Consider the following 22892-nt stretch of genomic DNA (forward strand, 5'->3'; position numbering starts at 1 on the left):
GCAAACTTGAAAATCGAATTGGAGGGGAATTTGGCCACACAGTCATAGGTGTATAAGGAATATTGTAGGAGGCTAAGAACACAGCCTTGTGGGGCACCAGTGTTGAGGATGATCGTGGAGGAGGTGTTGGAGGAGGGGCAATTTATCATGGCCAGTCCACCTAACCTGTACATCTTTGGACTGTGGGAGGGAAAGCAGAGCACCTGGAGGAAATTAATGCAGACTCGGGGAGAACGTACAAACTCCACACAGTCACCAAATGAACTCGGGTCCCTGGCACTGTGAGGCAGCAATGCTAACCACTGTGCTGCCCCGCTTAAAGCCTATGAAGCCTTAACGTGAGATATTTTAAAAGTTTCAGGACAAACTGTTGTTTCAAGAAAAGCTATGTCCGTAAGGACACTGACCTCATTGTTTACAGACATGTAGCTTGTACTCAACAACCACAACTAGAAAGGTGGTCAAGAGATGAAATAGGCAATAGACGGTGGGACACTGCACTTTGTGTAGAGCCTAGCAATAGCACTCCATAACCTTTGTTCAAAGTTCTGAAAATGAAACAGGCCAGAGATAACATATCACCAACCTATCGCCAACTGAGTGGAAACAGCTCTACGTATTAAACGGAGACCAATAGGAGTTATTATAAGGCAGTAATCAGTAATTGGCATTTATGCTCATGGGTTATAACTATTATCTGAACCCCAACCAGAAGAATGGTTTCAAGTTAGTTATCGCAGAATCACAGAATTGTCATGATGCACAATGAGATTGTTCAGCTCATCATTTCTGCAGCAGCTTTCAGAATGAGTAATTCACCCGGAGTCACTGTCCTCAGATTCCACGTTGCCCATCTTCAGATGTCCCACTTGAAGAAAGTAAATCCACCGTGACAATTATTGAAGGCCAAGCATTCTATGATCCCTTTTACTTTGTGGAATATGGCAGTCTTTTGTGGACATGTTGCAAATTTGGGAAAATTGGGGATGAGTCTGTTAATCTATTTGCTGCTACCAAAACAAGATTGTCTCTGGCATAGATTGTAGATCAGAAATCAACTGTACATGGGGCTATTTCTCTCACTGCATTTGTTAATAATTAACTTTTTGAAAGTTTTGCTTTTTTTTATCAGAGGTCAGTGAAATAAATCCCAAACTTCAAGAAAATTTCACCTTAATTACATCTTAATTTTACATTGCTCACCTATCATCATTTGAAACTGAATGAAATGTTGTTGTATTTAAAATCTGTGGTCATAATTATATTTATTTGCCTTAATATTTAACCCACATTTCCCTTGCGGAAAGATATTGAAAATTTGCTTCATTAATTGTGTTCACATTTACAGAAATGTCAAAACTGTGTACGAACAGATAAATGAGAAGCAAATGAAGTGATGGGAGTATTTCAGCGGACTGTGCATGCTTGTTTGTAATTATTTGCTGCTAGCTGGACTTGCAAAATGTCATTGACCCATTGGATACAATAAACTTCAAGTCATTTACCTTCACCTTTAGGTAGATAAAGATTAATAATTTAAACTTTAAAGCTATTGGTTACTAGTTTCCAAAGTAGTGAAGCAGATCAGCGACGCTACAAATCATAGCTGAAAGTAGCCATGCAGAGGGATTCTGTTGTCTGTTTTCTACATTGAATAGATCAGGTATGTTAAAAATTTATAGTAAATCTGATGCACATCAATATTGTAGAATTGCAGTACAGTTTTAACAATAATAAGATTTATTATATTATTTTGCCGAGTGTTCCAATTAAGCTTCTTGTTACCATATGTGTAGATCGTAACTAGTATCGCTTGTAAGATTTGCGAATGCGTTGTTGTATAAAGGACAAAGAACAATGCAGCACAGGAACAGGCCCTTCGGCCCACCAAGCCTGCGCAGATACGGGGTTTCTATCCCTCTGTTCGCACCTCATTTGAGTCTCTATCACGATACACCTTGAATATTACTAACGTGCCTCCTTCCACCACCTTCACTGGCAGTGCCCCACCACCCTCTGCATGAAAAACTTTCCCCCATGTCTCCCCTAAACTTACCATCTCTCACCTTAAACCTGTGCCCTCTAGTAGTCAACCCTTCCACACTGGGAAAAAGATTCTGACTATCCACCCTATCTATGCCTCTCAAAATTTTGTAGACTTCTAACAGGTCGCCCCCTCAGCCTCAGTCTTTCCAGTGAAACTATCCGAGTTTATCCAACTTCTCCTCATACCTAAAACCCTTCAGACCGAGCAACATCCTGGTAAACCTTCTTTGCACTCTCTCCAAAGCATCCACGACGTCCTTCTGGCAGTCTGGCAACCAGAACTGCGCGCAATGTTCCAAATGCGGCCTAACTAAAGCTTTATACAGCTGCAACTTGTGGAGGAGATTTTTGGAAATGACTTTCTCAGCAGAAAATATTCATTTCTGTGTCGCATGAAAGCCAAACTGCACTGACATGTAAATTGTAGCATTATTAATGAAAAAGTATTACAATATTTTTCTTTCATAATAATTCTTAAAATTTTGGTCAAATAGCTGTTGTTAGTGAAGTCAGATCATTTTTAAAAATACCTAAGTATTCCTGTGCTCCTTTTTATTTGTACTTATCCAATATTGTAAAAAAAAACACATCTTATTACACTAAAGTGAAGTGGGATTTTTGGAGCTGAGATTTCATTTTAATAGCCCCTAACTGTGACTGTCAAGTATGGAATCTCATGATTATAGACAAATGAAACAAAAAGATAAAAAATGACATAAATTACTATATTTTTTCTTTTCACATTCTAAATAGTCTGGCACATTGCACTAAATTATTTATTATTTGGAGACTCCGAGCTCACACAATGTTAACCCAAGAAATTTGACATTTACTGGGGTGACGGTTTGACCTAACATCTTGCAACAATGCTTCAGTTTTTTCTAAAGATTTAAGAGGCTGAAATATTATGCCAATTGTTTAAGCCAGGCACAAATGTGTAAAAGACCTGCCTTTGAGTGGAGTTCATTTCATAAAGCTTGCAAAGGAAAATATTCATGCATTGTATTTTTTCGTCATATAGGCCAGTTTGACCTCCCTCAGTTCTCCCTCAATATCAACTCCATATCTACAAAGAGAAAGTGTTGACTGAGCTCTGGGGAATTGGTGGTGGCAATGACCATCCTGCACATTAGTTATAGAATATCAGAGACTCACAGAGATTTGAACAGGAACTGCAAATTTGTCATTGAGTTTGGAGAGCAACCTGGCTTCCCGCAGTAAGTTAGCCCCACATTCTCTATTCTAGACTCTCCCCAATGCATCTAACCTTTACAACACTTCACCCCCTCCCTTAAAGAGTAAATAGACCACACGTTCCAACATTATTGCAAAGGGACTGGAGTATAAAAGTAGAGAAATGCTGTTGCAATTGTATAGTGTGTTGGCGAGACCACATCTGGAGTATATCTGGAGTATTGTGTCCAGTTTTGGCCTTCTTATTTGAGGAAGGATGTGGTGGCATTGGAGGCAGTTCAGAGGAGGTTCACCAGATTGATTCCGGGGATGAAAGGGTTGACGTATGAGGAGAGATGAAACAGTTTGGGCTTATACTAGCTGGAGTTGAGAAGGATGAGAAGGGATTTGATCGAGGCATATAAAATACTAAAAGGGATTGATAAAGTAAACATGGCCAAATGTTTCCCCTTGTGGGGCAATCTAGAACAAGATGTCACAGGTATAGGTTGAGAGGCGATAGCTTTAATACTGAGATGAGGAGAAACTACTTCTCACAGAGGGTGGTGAATTTGTGGAACTCACTGTCCCATAGCATGGTCGAGTCTGAATGATTAAATGGTTTCAAGTAGGAGATAGATATATTTCTGATTTTTAAAAAGGGTTAAAGGGATATGGGGAACAGGTAGGGAGGTGTATTTGAGACCAGGGGCCCTATTTTACCATTTTCATTCTAAGTTCTGGGTGGACTTGAAACTGGGAGTGTTTCAGATCCGACTTTTAGACCCGTTCTGAGGCACCCCCATACACACTCTGCATGAAAAAATATCAGCGATTCTGAATCACGCTGGATCAGCCTGTGGGCAGGGCATACCATGCCTGAAATCCTGCAGCTCTGATTGGCGTCTCCAACTGCGCATGCGCAGAAAAAAAAGAGAGAAACGCTCTCCTGCTAGATTGCTCTCGGGCCAAATAATGGCCCCCACAGACATTGCCCCACCCCTCAACATAACTGACCCCCTTATCACTCACCCTCCTGCCACCCAGACCGATCGTGGGCCCCTCCTCTACTGCCCCTCCACCATTCACACGCAGAGTGGCAGTGGACCCCCCATCCCCCACCGATCACAAGCAGAGTGGCAGCGGACCCCCCTTCCCCCCCCGCTTCCAGCCCACTGCACCCCTGCCCCCCGATCTGAGTCAGAGAGCCATCTGACCCCCCCACACCCCACACCCCCTCATGTGTTCATTTATCTTAATATATCTTTCACTAGCGATGTGTTAGGAGCTGCACCAGGCTAGATGGCAATAACAGCCCAAGCCGCAGTCAGGGCAACTCTGCAGTTAACCTGGGAAAGAGGAGTAAAGGGGAATGCCATGATGTAATGTGTCCAACACAGGATTCATGCACTCTTTCAATAAAGCTCTGTTTGTAAAGTTTTATTGTGGTATCAAGAGGGTAGGAGAGGGGATACAGATGGTGCCAAACATGGCCTGGGGGTGAGGGGGGCATGTGCTCGGTATTTTAAACAAAGACCGGGATTTTCTGATTCTGCTTCCAGCTGTGAGATTACTGAAAAGATAGAATTCAATTCCCTTGTATGAAATCATTGTATTGAATAATATCATGCACCCAGGGAGGAGAAATTCTTCTACTTCCTCTACAAGAATGGAAAAGATCTTGTGCAGTTTATCTGGGTTGCAAGTATTGAATCTTTCCTCCACATATGAATCTAGTGTGACCATGTCCATATGTTGCAATGTGCAGAACATGTTAATGAATCAGCAAAATCAGTGTTATCATCTGCACAGTGCTATAAGTAACTAATCGGATATTTTCCTGTTGAATTAACAATATTTCATGATGCAATGAAAGCAAAATTTGTACTCCCTGATTTGTTTAATGGTCATGATGGGATCGCCTATAGAGTGTATACAAACTAAAACTGCATGATATCTTTGCTGCTCTGAATACATGCTATATATGTGTACATATAGGAAAATGTTTATAACCAAATGGACATTATCACTTTACGAAAATACTGCCCACAACAGGATTCATAGCAGGGTGGCGGGGGGGGGGGGGGGGGGCGGGGGTGGGGGGTTGCAGACCACGCAAAGGTCCATTGACCTCGGGCAGGATTCTCCGATTTTGGGGCGAGCACAACCAGAGAATCCCACCCCAGATTTGGTCAGTGGATCTTGAAAGGTGAAAAAATATCATGCATGATAGAGGGGGAAGGTTAAGGGCTAAGGGATTGGAAGAAGGAGTCCAGAAACAGGAGAACCACCGGGGCCCACGTTTTCTCTCCCTATCCCTGGGTATCAGCTCATTTTGAATAGAGAGAAAGCACATTGGTTGTATGAATGGACAGGGAGAAGGAGAACCTTTTGTTCAGTCGCAGGATATATCTGCTAGTGGCTCTAAAGAGAGAAGAATTTTTTAATGAAAAAAGGCAAAAGCGCTTAACTATAAAAAAGCTTTCTTGACCACACCACAATGTCCAGAGGTATCTGTATGGTAGCTCAATAAGCAGTAGCACTATGTTAATCTAAGGCTATTATCTGTCCTGATTCTCACTTAGAGCTATCAGGGGAAATTTAGCTGCAGACTTATTTATCATTTGTTTATTCATTCAGGGGATGTGAGCTTCACTGGTAAGCCAGCATTTATTGCCTATCCCTTGAGAAGGTGATGGTGAGCTGTCTTCTTGAACTGCTGCAGTCCATGTGCTGTAGGAACAACCACAGTGCTATTAGGAAGGGAGTTCCAAGATGTTGACCCAGTGACAGTGAAGGAACAGGAGTATATTTCCAAGTCAGGTTGGTGAGCGACTTGGAGGGAAAGAGCCAGGTGGTGGTGTTCCCAGGTATCTGCTGCCCTTGTCCTTCTAGATGGTTGTGATCATGGGTTTTGAAGGTGCTGTCTAAGGAACCTTGTTGTGTTCTTGTAGTGTATCTTGTAGATGGTACATACAACTGCTGCTGTGCTTTGGAGGTGGAGGGAGTGAATGTTTATGGATGCAGTGCCAATCAAGCAAGCTGCTTTATCCTGGAAGGTGTCAAGCTTCTTGAGTGTTGCTGGAGGTACAGCCATCCAGGCAAATGGAGAGTATTCCATTACAGTCCTGACTTGTGCTTTGTAGATGGTGGACAAGTTTTGGGAAGTCAGGAGGTGAGTTACTTGCCGCAGTATTCCTAGCCTCTGACCTGCGCTTGTAGCTATAGTATTTTTATGGCGAGTCCAATTAAGTTTCTGGTCATTGGATGGTAATTCAGTTGAATGTCAAGGGGAAATGGTTAGATTCGCTCTTGTTCAAGATGTACATTGCCTGGTCAAATGTTACTTGCCACTCGTCAGCCCATGCCTGGATATTGTTCAGTTCTTTCTGCATTTAGACCTGGACTGTTTCAGTATGTGAGGAGTTGCGAATGGTGCTGAATATTGCGCAGTCATCAATCAACATCCCCATTTCTGACCTTATGTTGGAAGAAAGGCTGATGATAGTTGAACCATTACCCTAAGGAACTCCTGCAGTGATGTTCTGGAGCTGAGATGACTGACCTCCAATAACCATAACCATCTTCCTTTGTTCTAGGTGTAATTCCAACCAGTGGAGAGGTTTTTTCCAGAGTCCAGCTTTTCCTGGGCCCTTTGATACTTGGTCAAATGCAGCCTTGATATCATGGGCACTCACCTCTGGAGTTTAGCTCTTTTGTCCATGTTTGAACTAAGGCAGTAATCAGGTCAGGTGCTGAGTGGCCCTGGCGGAACCCAAACTGAGCATCTGTGAACAGGTTACTGCTGAGCAATTGCCACTTGGTAACACTGTTGATGACCCTTTCTATCACTTTATTGATGATTAAACATCTATTGCTGTGTAAGTTACATTGTTGGTCCCTCTTCAGGTACAATCAGATGTAAACAAGAAATTTAGAGCAGTGCTTTTCAGATCTAGAAATGGGTAAAAGATTAGTACCTAATCTTTCTCCAAATTAATTCAACCAAAATTTGGAAGCAAGATGCAGGAACATCTATCCTTTATCTTGTGGCACACAATGAGGAACTCCATGGAATATCTGCTAATAAATGATTTATACCTGAAGTTTGGTGTGCTCTCTGATCTCCTAAACCCCTTCCAAAATGCCCAGTCAATTTAACCATTATATTACAATTATTGCCATTTAATAAACTCTTCCATAACTTGATGCCCTATGTAAAGTATGAGTTCTGCATCGAAACATGATCAGCAGGAGTTGAGACAGACCAATGGAAATTTCTTTCAACAGTACATTCTCTTTCTCATTATGGAATGGGTAATACTATCATATATGCAATTAAAGTAAACTTTATTTATTAGTCACAAGTGGCTTACCTTAACACCGCAATGAAGTTACTGTGAAAATCCCCTCGTCGCCACACTCCGGCGCCTGTTCGGGTACACTGAGGGAGAATTTGGCCAATGCACCTAACCAGCGCATCTTTTGGACAGAGAGGAAACCGGAGCACCCGGAGGAAGCCCACGCAGACACAGGGAGAATGTGCAAACTCCACACAGACAGTGACGCAGACCGGGAATTGAACTTGGGTCCCTGGCACTGTGAGGCAGCAGTGCTAACCACTATGCCACCATGTTGCCCCAGGACTGCAGTTTGTGTATTATAAATGACCTGTTGGCTGAAACAGTTGGGTTTTCCAGCCATCCATCTCAAGGCTCTATCTAAGATGATAGGAGCTGGAGAACTAGTGTAAATGGGACACTAAGTGGTACGATGCCATTTCAGATTGCTCTGGGCAGAAGGAGTTGAAATCAGCTCTGCTATATCCATAACAAAATGCAGTTCTCATTACCTCTTTTTCATTTTTGCAGCTAATGTTCCCACACAAATTCTCAACAATTGTCTTTTACAAAGGCTTATCTCAAAAACTGGGCTTTTCTTGTTCCATTGTGCAATCTCTACAAATTCTGCATTCTCAATATCTGGATTAATTAAGTTGATCCTGGTTAAATGGCTTTCATTTTCAGTGGCAAGATCACATTCTCAAAAATAACACATGTTAAATCGCATAGTGATGGTCAGCGAGTCATAAAATACCAGAATATGAATTTTTCTCTCATTCTTGCACTGAGAGAGAAATCGGTGACCATCCAGATTTAGGCAGTAACTGTTAATTTTATTTACACTTTCATTATTATAAGCTGTTTCCTAGCTATAATATTCCTATGTATCTGTGCTTAAATGTTCTCTCCCTGTTTTCAGCCAATCAACAGCTCAGTAACCAGTGAAAGCAAAGTTTTCAAAAATGTCAAACTCTGTTGTTCTGCATCGCTATCGAACAAATGGTGAAGACAACAATGCATTTGAGTCTGAATACCTCGGTAACAAGAACTTGTCGCTGTAACTTCTTTGTTTCTGTAAAAAAACTGTACTTGTAGAGCAACTCTTAGAAAAATTACAATCCCGCTCTTCCAAAAATGATCTGGAGTTCTTTAAGTATTTTGCCATAATTTTATTTTGTTTCTTTTTTAAAATTCCTATTTAATTTTGGAGTATAATTTCTGTAATCACAAGATCATAAGAAATAGGAGCAGGAGTAGGCCATTCAGCCCATCAAACCTGATCTGATGCCGCTCAATAAGATCATGACTGGTCTGACTGTGGCCTTAACTCCAATTTCCTCAGTCTGTGTACCATTTTTCCCCATTCTGGCCCTATTTGCTGGTGCACTCTTATATTTTTATGCTTAGTCCCTTCCTGTCAGCCTGTGGCATTGCTACCCCACCCTGACCTTTCTCTTTAACTTTCCAAACCTCCCCTCATATGAATCCTCCTTCCCACTATTTAGTTGAAAGGTATAAATATGATTCACCAGTACACCTAAATATGCTCTAAATATGATTCACCAATACACCTAAATATGATTCTAAATATGATTCACCAGTACACTTAAATATGATTCTAAATATGATTCACCAGTACATCTGCCCCAGCTTGGTTCAGATGAAGGCTGTCCCAACAAGGACTTTAAAATGGAGTTTATTTTAATTTTCAGGTAACTCATAGAATCCCTCCAGTGCAGAAAGAGGCCATTTGGCCCATCGAGTCTGCACTGATCACAATCCCTCCCAGCCCCTATTCCCATAACCCCACTTATTTACCCTGCTAACCCCCTGACACTAAGGTGCAATTTAGCATAGCCAATCAACTTAACCCACACATCTTTGGACTGTGGGAGGAAACTGGAGCACCCGAATGAAACCCACGCAGATACGGGGAGAACATGCAAACTTCACACAGACAGTCACCCAAGCCGGGAATCGAACCCAGGCCCCTGGCGCTATGAGGCAGCAGTGCTAACCACTATGCCATCGGGCCGCACTAATTGACACAGCACTAATTGACACAGCACACCAGCCACCACCATGCCATGAGGAAAGATGCCAGAACCATTTCAAAGCCTGGGTCTCAAATACATGGGCTCCCTTTTCTCCAATAGCTAACATGTATAATTTTCATCCTCAATCTTCTTCTCAATCACTTCATTTCCTCATTTTGTAATCTCCTGCGGCCCTATAATCCCTCCCTGAATTCTTGTGCAGCTCTCTGATTTCTCCAGAACATTTGTATCCATGCCTCTATCTCCTAAATCCCATGTTCTAGAATTCCCTTCCTAAACCCTTCCACTTCTTCAGCTTTCTCTCCTTAGAAGGGCTGCATTGCAAATCCACTGGAATACTACCAGATCCCCAAAGATTAGATTGTAAAGAGAAATTACATAAACTAAGTTTGTAGTCCCTGGAATGTAGAAGGATATGTGATGATTTGATTGAACATTTTAGGATTGTGAAAGGAATGAATAGCGTTGATGGAAACCTTTCTTGATTGGGAGTCTAGGACAAGGGAACATAACCTTAAAATCACAGCTAGACCATTCAAGATATTAGGAAACGTATCTACATGCAAAGGATGATAGAAGCATGAAACCTTCTCCCAAAGAAAACAGTAGATGCAAAGTCAATTAATAATTCAAAATCTGTGATTAGTTGTGTTTTGATAGCCATAGGTATTAGAGTGGAATTGGAACACAGATCAGCTATGATCTCATTGAATAGAATAGTTGAAAGGCTGAATGGCCTCTGTCAGTTCCTATGTTCCAATGTTCCTATTTTGCTTTCGTACCCTCGTTAAAACACACCTTGTTGAACAAACGTTTGGTCACCTCTACTAATACCTCTTCCTATGGCTCAGCTTCCATTTTTTGGGGATTCACCTTAGCAAGGTGCCTTGAGCCATTTTCCACATTACAAATTATGTATAAATGCAAGTTGATTCTTTTTTTCTACTATATTGTATGATGAGTTTTTTTTCTATTACAGATATTGATGGTCCTCATCGAAAGTGAGTATGCTGATATAGTTTACGTAGCTGCTTTGCATGTGCATTTTATCCTATGGACAATGAAATGTTCTGCATTGGGCACCGGTAGAACGGAAATGATTTCTTCTTCTTCATTCATCAGCTCATGTCAAACCATATTCCTGTCCTCTGTTTTACAGAAATACCTACACGGTAAATGGACAACCCCACTCAAAAAGTGAGAAAAGCAGCGGAGATAAGTAAGCCCAGAACAAAATATTATATAAATAGTTTCAAATAAAATGTTGGCTACATGCTGATTGCAATTTCTTAATATTTGGGTGTCCAAGCATTAAACTGACATTTAATTTTGTTGCATTTAAAGAAAATCACAGAAAAAAGAAGATAGCATTAGGATTGGCTTCTTTGAGCTGGTAATTCTGACTTTTCTCATTTCCAATGTTTCTGTGCTGTAGACCTTTAAATGTTCAGAGTATGTTTTTGAAGAAAAATATCTAAATTGAAGTGAATTTCTTTGTGATTATTTCTTCCCTGGATTATAACCCAGGGATTTCAGCTTCATGCTTGAATAGTTCCGGGTGAAAGCTGGCCAATGTATCAAAACATATAAATATCACAGGTTTGAAAGGTCATTTTTTTGGTGCAAAAATGGAGTGATTCTGGTAGAAGTAACCAAATTTTAGGGGATAAATTAGACGCCTCAGATTTACACACTCAGGCCAGAATTTCCACCGAGTCAGGAGGGCTCCACTCCCTAGCCAAAATGGTGCAGGAGACCCAATTCTGGAGGTCTCGCCCCTGAAGCCAGCACTGGGGGACAAGAAATGGGGTGGATTGTTGTTTGCACATCCATCATTTGCGGAGGTGGCTGAGCATTGTATAAGTACAGCTGCCAAAGAGATGCAATTTTCGTAAATGCGATGTCCAAAACATGACTCATGGGATTTCAGCTTGAGAAAAAAGTCTAAAGCCGCCGTAATTATTTGGAAAGTCTGGGAACCTCTTTTGAGAGTGGTAGGTAGCCTTATGTAAACAAGAATGCGAGTAAAAAACTGATAAGCTAAGTGGAACTGTCAAGCTGTCAATCATTTAAATTGTCAAGCTGTTTAACTTTTTTTGGGGGGGAAGCAGCTTGTTGTGCCTGCTTGCAATTTCACTAGCTGTTTGTTGACATAAGATGGGGGTTATCATTCCAGGATTAGTGCTGCATGACTGATTCCACAACCTATACTTATCACAGTGGGAAGCCTGTAAGTCCACAGTTTGACAGCTCCATACGGTTATAAAGTGTTTGATGCAGGGCTATGTTTACAAATATTTGTTTTCATAAGGGATTGGGTACTTGAAGGAAATGTTCATTTTTATAAAGGACTAAGCAATTGAAGGAATTTGAATATATTGAATGGATGTTTATGAACAATGAAGCTTACAATAGACACTTCAAACTTTATTTTATTTAACCTCACCATGGCTCCTGAGGTCAACCCATGGTGCATATTGGATGAGTTGGCATGGAAGGTGTCAGGGAAAAGAATAGGGAGTAGTGGTCATAAATTGGCATGAGTATGTACTAAGTTGGCATAGCTGCTGTAAGTCTCCATGGGTGTTGATAGAGGGGCATAAGATGGCATGGAAGTACAAGAGCATGGAAATTGGGTACAGGAGAATGAGGTGGCATGAGTTGGCATGGATGGGGTATGGGGAGTGTTTGGAGTGAGGGGTGTGAGGGATGAATGCGAGCGGGCTGCTTTTTGTTTTCTTGTTTTTATTGTAACTCTTTTTAACAGCTGAGAAACACTGTAAATTACACCAGGATTAAACCTGATGTATCTGAAGAAAGGGGGAATACATTCCCTTCAGAAGGGAACAAACCAGCAAGTGATGGCGTTCACAGGCTTTGAATGTCTCCTTCAGTGCTGCTAAGAAAGGATTCTGCAAACTGCCAGTCAGAATTTAAACAGATAATTATTTTCTTTCTCGTTTCTCTGTTATGGAGTTCTTTGCCTTTGGGTTAACAATGGACATTCCTTTGATGTTCTTATGATGGAGACAGGGTAGAAAAAGGAAGAAGAGAATTTGAGAAGCTTACAGAGTGATCCTATATCAAATGGGAAGACTAATTAGGAAGTACTCTTTCTCCAGGGTCTACTGACCATGCTGGGATGATGTCTCAGAAATGTCTACTTATGGAATAACAGTTCATTAAGGAGGCATAGGAGGAACCATCTTCTATTGTAACCTGATTGCCAAACATCTTTTCAATTATTTCAGAATATGTTTGACAAAGTCATTTAACGGCACATAATCCTGGTGTAATTTACAGTGTTTCTCAGCTGTTAAAAAGAGTTACAATAAAAACAAGAAAACAAAAAGCAGCCCGCTCGCATTCATCCCTCACATCCCTCACTCCAAACACTCCCCATACCCCATCCATGCCAACTCATGCCATCTCATTCTCCTGTACCCAATTCCCATGCTCTTGTGTTTTTCTAACCATCATACCTAACTTGGACATGTTGTGGCACAGTGGGTTGATTCCTTGCCTCTGAGCCAGAAGCTCCGGGTTCAAGTTCCACCCCAGGACTTGATGGCCAAGAAAAATGTCTTAATAATGTAGCCAACGGATTGAGGGTGAACCTGCAAAATCCTTCCAACATGCCAATGGCTGGCGTAAGAGTGGGAGAGATTTCTAGTCGGTCATGTTTGATGCAGAGTGGTACCCTCAAGCTATAAGCCTCTGGTGACAGGACAGTGACCTATTCCAGGAAAAACCTCACTATGGGAACAGATGAAAGTCTGCCTTGTGCACCACTAGGTGCAGGAAGAGAAACAACAACATGCCTACCTTGCTGTCTGGTTTTAAACATCACTGAAGTTTAGACTAACTAACATGCATCTGGGTATGTTTTAGTAATGAGGAAAAAATGAATGAATCACTTTTTATGGGTGTGGAAGAGGTTGCCTTGATGACTGACAAAGGGCTGGCTGCTGTTAAGTGGAACCTAAGCATTGTTATGCTGAGTCACTTGAGGTTTTATTTTGCCCTCCAGAACAAGCTGTAAAATAGAGAATAGTTCAGCAGTGACTTATCACCAGTCACTTTCCTGTTTGCAAAGCATGATGCACATAATTGATCCAGATGTAGGTCATGCAGGGCATCATATTCCCCTTTCTCCAGACTGTCAACAAGGAGCATGTAGCATGAGGGACATTTATAGCGGAAGCCTTAAGAATGCTGAACAAAAGCATCAGTTGTAGGCAGCAGCTGCCACAAGCCCGCCAACCATTCCTGTTCAGGAGCTATGATCTGCACTCCATGATACACAAATGACTGGCTTCACTTGGAGACAGATCCAGAATGAAAGATGAAAAGGTTTCTCAACAGTGCAACGCAAAGGAGAAAGCTCCATCTCCATTAGGGCCATAGAAATTGGTGAGTGATCCTTAAATCACCATTAACTCCTTGCTTGCAATTATCTCTGGACTAATAAAAGTAGTAACACCAAGGGAAGAAGTGATTGCCATCAGAAAAGTAGAGTGGGACTACCTATATCTGCCATTCATCAAGGTAAACAGGTAGTTGAATCTTAACAGGCTCATCTGTTAATTAAAAGTGATTGCACAATTTTGTAATGGCCTTATAGTAGTTTATTTATTGTCATTTGTGAGGACTCCATGCACATTGCAACTCAAGCATCATTGACAAAAATGTTTTAAGCAAAATGACTGATGATAGGCTTTCTTGAAGATCTTCCCAATTAAAGAAAATTGGTGTAACTTCCTGATCTGCATGCCTGATCAAGCTGATGTTCTGTGCTGGCTGCTCCACTCTGAAGCATGGTCAGTAGTGAACAAATTCAACTTTTTCCCTAATCCTGTGCTAACTCTCATTTACCAACATAATCACATGTCATAGAGGTTTATATATTGTCTGCAAAACTCCGTGATTTTACCACTTCCCATGTCTTCTGTCCTAAGCTTTTCTGGGGGATAGCTACAGCTCTCATTATGTGTTCTTCCTCCATTGAAATCTTTAAATAGATCCTCCAGCATCTAATTAATTGGCCTAACATAAGTTACGACCACATGCGAAGAGGCAAACACCGACTCCGCTAACTTACCACTGCAGGTCTGGCTGTAACTGAATTGTGCTGTGAATTTAGAGAGGATATGTGTTTTTTTATTATTCATTTGTGAGACATGGGCATCGCTGGCTGGCCAACATTTATTGTAAGTGTTTTAACAACACCAGGTTTAATACTGTGTTTACCCCAGTCCAATGCCGGCATCTCCACATCATGACAACATTTATTGCCCATGTCTATTTGCTCTTGAGAAGGTGGTGGTGAGCTGCCTTCTTGAATCTCTGCAGTCCATGTGCTGTAGATTGACCTACAGTGCCATTAGGGGGGGAATTCCAGGATTTTGACCCAGCGACTGCAAAGAACAGCGATATATTTCCAAGTCAAGATGGTGAGTGGCTTGGGGGGAACTTGCAGCTTGTCAATGCTGCAGGAGTCCCACTGTATGCGCTTTCAGATTGTAAAGAATAATGATTTTCTGAGTGTAAGTCAAAGAAGGAAGTAAATTTATTGACCCTACTTTCCAAATTTTAAAAAATGAACCAGGTAAATTTTAACCCTCATTCATATATCACACGGATTGCTCTGGCGTCTCAGACACACACTAGTACAGATATTTTGCAATTTGTGAAGAAAATAATCAATCAAAGAAACACACAGTTAATTGTCCTTTGGTTGGTCTCAATGCAGTGATTCCACATTGCCGCTGTTTTGTTCAGTTGTCTTCCTGGGTGTAGCTGTACAGAATGATTTCCACGTTTAATCCCCACAAGATCTTGGTTTGCAATAGATTTTCTCTTCTCGGGATGGTTACTCTGTAATATCTGTGTACGATACTTCTGAGAGAGAGAGAAAGAGAAATCCAAACACAGCACATTGAGAATTTTAGCATATCCTTCTGATCTCTACTCCCACTTGGTAAAGAGTTCATAAAAAGCCATGCTGGCTATCTATTCCAGAGGAATTTGATTTCTTTGCCTGCTGCAGTCATTGGAACGGATTATACATTTCTGATGGCTCACCTCAGAAACCGTTGCAATGATGAGGGGCGGGATTTTCTGATCTCGTTCATCCCACCCCTGCTGCCAGTGAGAATGGAGAATTTGGCGCTCAGCCAAAACGTCATCCACTGCAGCAGTACTGGGAAAGCCCAGTCGCAGGCAAGGCCAAAGTGGAGGTCATTCACATATCCTGGGTTGTGGGGGGGAGCATGTTTGAACATCTGTTTCTTTTTATAGATCATAGAATCCTGACAATGCAGAAGGCCATTCGGCCCATTGAGTCTGCACCAAATCTTTGGAGTGAAATGCAAGTTGTATATTCAGCTGGCTAGCAGCTTTTTCTTTGTCTTAATGAGAATACGTTTTAGTGAAATCAAGCCAGAGAAAAGGCATTAGAAGTGGTATCCTTTTAAAAAAGAAACACATTCTCATAACACTGCCTTTATTCTTAATGACTCATTCTTTGGCAATTTTCTTTTCTTGAGATGTGTAGTGGCCTTCCGATTGTCGTTCCCAGCTGACTATGACAATAAAGATATTTATTGTTGCACTTTCATTGCCACTGTGTTACCATTACTGCGTTGCCAAGTTTTACCTCAATCATCACACAACTCTGTCCCACATCAGTTCATCTTCTGCTAAAATCCCCACACATGTCTTTGTTACCTCTGGACCTGAATATAGAAACATAGAAAATAGGAACAGGAGTAGGCCATTGGCATCGAGCTGGCTCCTCCATTCATTATGATCATGGCTGCTCATCCAACTCAATAACATGTTCCCACTTCCCCCACCTATCCTTTGATCCCTTTAGACCCAAGACCTATATTTAACACCTTCTTGAAAGCATACAATGTTTTGGTCTCAACTGCTTTCTGTGGCAGAGAATTCCACAGGTTTACCACTCTCTGGATGAAGAAATTTCTCCTCATCTCAGTCCTAAGTGGTCTACCCTGTATCCTCAGAATGTGGCCCATGCATCTGGACTCCCCCACCATCGGGAACAACCTTCCTGCATCTACCCTGTATAGTTCTGTTAGAATATTATAAGTTTCTATGAGATCACCCCTCATTCTTCTGAACTCCAGCAAATATAATCCTAACCGAATCAATCTCCACTCATACATCAGTCCCGCCATCCCAGGAGTCAGCTGAGTAAACGTTTGCTGCACTCCCTTCATAGCAAGGACATCCTTCCTCAGATAAAGAGACCAAGACTGCATACAATATTCCAGGTGTAATCTCACCAAGGCCCTGTTATAATGGCAGCAAGACCCCCTGTTCCTGTACTTGAACCCTCTCACTATGCAGATCAATAAACAATTTGCCTTCTTTACCGCCTGCATGCTTACATTTCTAACACACTCCTTAATGATCTGCTATCTTCCACCCTGCAGTCGTAGAAACCTCCAAGGTACTCCTCCAATTCTGCTCAGTTGCACAAGCTCAATTTTAATTGCTCCATCATTGACCACCACAGCTCCTAAACTCTGGAATTTCCTTCCTTGCACCTCTCTGACTCACTTTCTTTCTTTAAGTCACTCCTGAAACCCTTTCATTTTGACCAAACATCTGCTCTAATATCTCCTAGGGTGGAATTTTACCTGCACGTCCGCCCTAGTTTGGTACGATCCCACCCGAGGCCAACGGAGAATGCTGCTCTCCGAGCCTCGCCCGCCCCCAGAATCGGGGCAGGCATACCAGTAAAATTCCAGCCTTTATGTGGCTCAATGACAAATTTTGTTTGATGGTTTTCTCTGAGCCACTTGGAACATTTTCCTACCTCAGTGACACTGTATAAATACAAGTTGTTGTTGTTTTGTTATCAGAATCCTAGGCCGGAATTCTCTCATTTGGGACTAAGTCTGGTAGTGGTAGTGGGGGCGGGAATGTGGAGTGTTTCTCACTGCAAAGTCTGCCAGAAAAACACACCATATCTTCTGGGCTGCACCTCATTAATTTGCAACCAGGTGTTCTGTGAGGTATTCCATGACGGGACAGGCCTGGTAGCATGTATTCCTGATGTGGAGATGCCGGCGTTGGACTGGGGTAAACACAGTAAGAAGTTTAACAACACCAGGTTAAAGTCCAACAGGTTTATTTGGTAGCAAAAGCCACACCTGCTTTTGCTACCAAATAAACCTGTTGGACTTTAACCTGGTGTTGTTAAACTTCTTACGGCATGTATTCCACCATCCTTTCAAGGCGCCTTAATGAAAAGGTGCCCAATGTCAGTGTCCCACTATTGAAGAACAAAGATGGACTTCCTGAAACTGAAGATAGGTCTCCAGGAACTCTCCGAGACCAGAAAATGGACATCCTGAGAATGATGGTGAATCTCCAGGAACATTCTGAGGCTGGAGGATGAACTTCCTCCAGGAAAACGAATCTGGAGGAACGACTTGTAGATGCTCCTCCCATCCACTGCTATGGTGATCTGGGGTATAAGGTTGCTGTTGGCCTCCATCGTGAACTCCGGAGGAAGCCCGAGGCATTGTTGAGATGAGTCCTGACATCTTAACCTGATGTTGTTCCAGATGTGTTTTGCCTCAGTGTGTTTTCCCGCTGGTGTCGCAGGGAATTGAGTGTGGGTGGTTGGGCCTTCATTTGCATCGATTAGCGGGATGCAAATCAGTTTCATGCCGACCCCCAGCAGGTTTCCCTGTCCACCGTGGCGGACACCAACAGAGAATCCTGCGGGAAATTCACACTGATGTAAACCCAATTTTTGGGCCTCCTGCCCAATTCTTCGCCCTCCACCATTGAACCTGCCGGCGGGGAGAATCCTGCTTGTAGAATCCTCTCCTTCACACCATTCTGGGAGAATCATCACCATTAGTACTGTGGCAGTTCAGGAGTTGGCAAACCTTCATTTCAGAATAGCTATGGGTGAGCAATAAAGGTAGTCTGTCAGCATTGGCCACATCCCAAGGATAATATTTATATAATTGATTGTTCTCATCAGCTGGTGTGCTGTGGGGAATTTAAACCCCATGGGCAAAATTTTATCATTTTTTAACTAAATGTCAACTCAGGCAGGAAAAGCAAAGTAACTCCCTCCAGCTCCACCGCCAGCCTTTCCCACCATATTTTGGACATTTAGCTAAAAAGAATCCTGGACGCAGGTCCTTGACTGTCACGTTGGCTAGGGTAGCTCTGAATGAGACAGCTGCACCAGCAATCTCGACCTTCCAAAAGATCGGAGTGCCGTCTTTAAAACAAAATTTAAAACAGAGGATACCCTCACAGGCACTGAAACCGCAGCCCCCCCTCCCCCGCCGACCGCCCCCCCCCCCCCCGCTGACCTCCCCCCCCTCCCCCCCCTCCCCCCCCTCCCCCCCCCTCCCCCCCCCTCCCCCCCCCCCTCCCATCCTCCCCCCCCCCCCCCCCCCCCCCCCATGCACATGTCCTATCCCCCTCAGGGAATTCCCTTCCCACAGACATGGAGACCCCCATCCAAGCCTACATCCCACCCCCTTCCCCTCGTGGAAGCCCCTCTCCCACAGACTTCCCCAACCAAACCCACCTTCCCTGGCACTGCCACTTGGCACTGTTCCTGGCATTACCTGCAGTGTGAAGGGGCAGTGCCAGGGGCTCTGTCTGGACATGATCCTCTCTCCTTTGGGGACTGTACTTACCTGTGCACCCCTCAGTAGGCTCTCTTTGCCCAGTCCCCGTCTGTCAGGACCTGTTGTTTCCACCCACTGAAAAAGGGGGCAGAGAATCCAGGCCTAAATTTTCGTTCACGAACTACAAACAGGAAATAGTTGTTTTCCTTGTACCGCTCAGGAGTTGCAAGTATTCCTTCGTTAATCCTACAGCAATATAGCAACAGCAATACAAAAGCAAAAAGACTGCAGGTTATGGAAATCTGAAATTAAAGCAGTAATTCAGGAAATATTCAGCAGATTTGACAGCATTTGTTGAGAGAGTAATGGAGTTGAAGGGCCATATTTCCAAATATGATGGGAACGGAACCCAGTGCAAGCAAGGAGTTGAAAATCATCTCTACATCCCAATGTTTCTGAGACAGTTTGCAATTTTGGCTGGGGTGGGGAGGGGGGATCCAGGGAATGGGAAATCCGCTCGTCACCTTAAGGAAGTTATTAATGGGCTGGGATATTCGAGAAAGCAATTCCACACAGTCTAGTGAATATTAGTGCAGAGTTGTTGAGTTCACCACAGGCCAGAAGAAAATGTGTTTCTCTTTGTGTTAATTTGAAATTTGAGAGGTCAAATAGTGTCAGGATGAGCATTGCACCTCAACATGGGATCAATGGCCAACTTGCACCTCTGTACCCTCCTGGGCCTCCTAAGCTTTCTGATGCCCTCAGGAAGACAGTGGCCACCCCCAACACAGTTACCACCTATCTTTGTTGCCACTGGCGCCAGGCAGACCCCTCAGTGTTCAGTCAGGGGGTCGTGTTCCCCGATCCTACATTGAAAGTCTGACCTGACGTTTCAGTTTGATGATCTTTCACCAGAACTAGTAAAGCCAGAAATGTAATGGATTTTACAAGGTAGAAGAGACAAATGGAAATCCCGTGGGAGAGAAGAGTAGGACATCTCCAAGGTGGACATTCCTGGAGGAGAAGTGGCAGTGAATTAAACATTAGTACAATAGCAAAATACTACTGCTACTGGAAATCTGAGATGAAAGCAGAAAATGCCGGAAATTCAGCAGGTCCAGCAGCATCTGTGGAGAGAGAAACGGAGATACATCTCAGGTCAATAACCTGAGAATTAGAGATGTAACAAGTTTTAACAAGGTAAGTTCCTGGTTAGGATCATTTGTCTGCTACATTTTACTCTCCTCGGGATATGTTTCAAAACTCTGTTAATATTCTGGCCAAATTCATGAACAGATTGTTAGGCACACCCAGGGACTCCTTTACCAATTTGTCATGTCACTGCATTACCGTTGGCGAGTCATTTTTTTGACAATTGCACACTTTTCTGTGAAAGGAATTTGAAAAACAGCTGTTTTTTTCTTACGCATAACATGAAATGTTCTTTCTTCCAGTTCAGGTTTGCTTCCTGCTCTGAAATCGCCCTCATGGTGTTCGGAGGTCTCTGTGCTGTTCTTCATGGAGTAGCCCAGCCTGCTATGTTATTAGTGTTTGGTTTATTGACCGATACATTCATTGCCTATGACATTGAATTACAAGAATTAAATGACCCAGAAAAAATGTGCATGAATGATACCATAACTTGGGTGAATGGGTCAGAGTACCAAAACCAGAACAATGAAACAGTACCATGTGGGTAAGTTGATGTCTGTATTACTTACTATCTTTTCCTATCCTTTGTCCATTTGTAGGCTACTGATTGACATTCCTTCTGTTTCAGGCAGATGCTGCGATCTCAGGTTGCTATTGAGCATTCTGTCAGTGTTGGTTCATTGTTCACCAGGAGGGCATAGTGAACTATCAAGTTGTCCTTTAGGTTCCACATTTGTCATCCTTCATGCTCTCCCTCAGTAAGCAATATTTTCTGGTTAGTTGGCAGGTGAAGAATTTAGGAGAAGAGGCTGCAAATGACCTCCCAGCTGTTTTGCACAAAATTGAGAAGACTGGGCCTACAGTCTCTAGGGTCCAGCAGAATGAGAGGTGAACTAATTGAATCGTACAAAATTAGGGCTCGACAGGGTAGATACAGGGAAGATGATTTTCCTGCCGGGGGATAGGGGATGGGGAAGGCAGCTGGTTGTCTTAGAACCGGGGGCCACAGTTTCAGAATAAGATGCAGGCCATTTAGGATTAGAATGGGGCATTGAATACAGGAGCAGGGAGCACACTATCGGAAGGACTTGATTGCACTGGAGAGGGTGCAGAGAAGATTCACCAGGATGTTGCCTGGGATGGAAAGCTTCAGCTATGAGGAGAGACTGAATCGGCTGGATTTGTTTTCTCTGGAGCAGAGGAGGCTGAGCGGAGATCTAATAAAGGTATCCAAATTACGAGAGGCATTGATAGGATAGCTCATAAGAATCTTTTCCCCGATGACAGAGGTGTCTAAGAGCACAAGGCATAGGTTTAAAATGAGGAGTAAGTGGCTTAGAGGGGCAGGTGAGGAAGAAATTTCATTCAGAGGGTCATGGAAATATGGAACGTGCTGCCTGAGAGGGCATCTTGACAAGCACTTAAATTGCCAAGGCATAGTAGGCTATGGACCAAGTGCTGGTAAATAGGATTAGTATAAATTGGTATTTGATGGCCGAATACCAATGTGTCGAATGGCCTGTTTCTGTGCTGTATGACTCAATGACTCTATGAGAAGGAATTTCTTCACTCAAAGAATGGCGATTCTTTGGAATTCTCTACTCCAGAGAGCTGTGGAGGCTCAGATATTGAGTATATACAAGATAGAGATTGATAGATTTCTACATGTTAAATATATTAAGGGATATGAGGATAGTGCAGGAAAATGGCGCTGAGGTGGAAGATCAGCCATGATCTCGTTGAATGGTGGAGGGATCTAGAGAGGCCAAATGGCCTATCCCGATCCAATTTCCCACATTCCTAAGAGTTTAAACTGCACTTCAGTGAAAGGCATTGCAATTCCCCATCTGTTAAGGAAGGGATTTTTACTGTGAATGCTACTCACACATTCACAGCAGGCAATAGATAAGAATCCAGGTGCAATAATTCACTTTAGGAGGCAGTAGATCTTTTGGAATTTTGGAAAGTGTCAGTTTCTTTTGTTCTGAACTGAAAATACTTTCATTACCTGTTCTTTGTTGTTCATTTTTAGAATGTTTCAAGAGTAGAAAATGGTTGTTTTTAATCAATGTGCTGAATATTCTCCAAATTATCAGAAAGCACTGTGTAATTTGAAATAGGATGATCTCATAAATGTTACAATGAAACTGTCACTCAGATCAGGAAGAACAAGACATCTGAGTAGAATCTAAAGAAGCATATAATCACAAGGTTAAATTAAATTTAATGATGGGGGTTGACCTTAAATTGCCCAATATAGAGCATTTAATAGCTGTAAGCCAGACTGTACCAGGATATATGGGAATTAGTTGGCACTAATGCTGAGTATGATGGAAGACTGTGGCTTCTCTATCTATTCTCTCCATGCCTTTTATAGGGAACAATAGCAGGTGTAGCTTTCTCAAGGTCAAAACTAATTACTTTTAACCTCTCCGCTCTCTTCCAGCTCTTTGTGGTTCCATGGAAAAGATTAGTCAGGCTTTCTTAAA

General features: G+C 42.5%; 1 protein-coding gene across 1 annotated transcript in view; it reads left to right on the plus strand.

Moving 5' to 3' along the window:
- The first annotated feature begins 1568 nt into the window (after window positions 1-1568).
- Window positions 1569-22892, plus strand: part of abcb11b (ATP-binding cassette, sub-family B (MDR/TAP), member 11b) — an 89105-nt gene continuing 67781 nt past the window's right edge. The window contains exons 1-6 of the mRNA XM_078228198.1: window positions 1569-1663; window positions 8482-8600; window positions 10599-10620; window positions 10779-10838; window positions 10964-11012; window positions 20706-20947. Coding sequence (XP_078084324.1) covers window positions 8525-8600; window positions 10599-10620; window positions 10779-10838; window positions 10964-11012; window positions 20706-20947 — 449 coding nt within the window. The 5' untranslated portion in view covers window positions 1569-1663; window positions 8482-8524. The remainder of the gene's footprint in view (window positions 1664-8481; window positions 8601-10598; window positions 10621-10778; window positions 10839-10963; window positions 11013-20705; window positions 20948-22892) is intronic.

Source organism: Mustelus asterias, chromosome 14 (genome assembly GCF_964213995.1).
Source record: "Mustelus asterias chromosome 14, sMusAst1.hap1.1, whole genome shotgun sequence".
NCBI classification, from domain to species: Eukaryota; Metazoa; Chordata; class Chondrichthyes; order Carcharhiniformes; family Triakidae; genus Mustelus; species Mustelus asterias.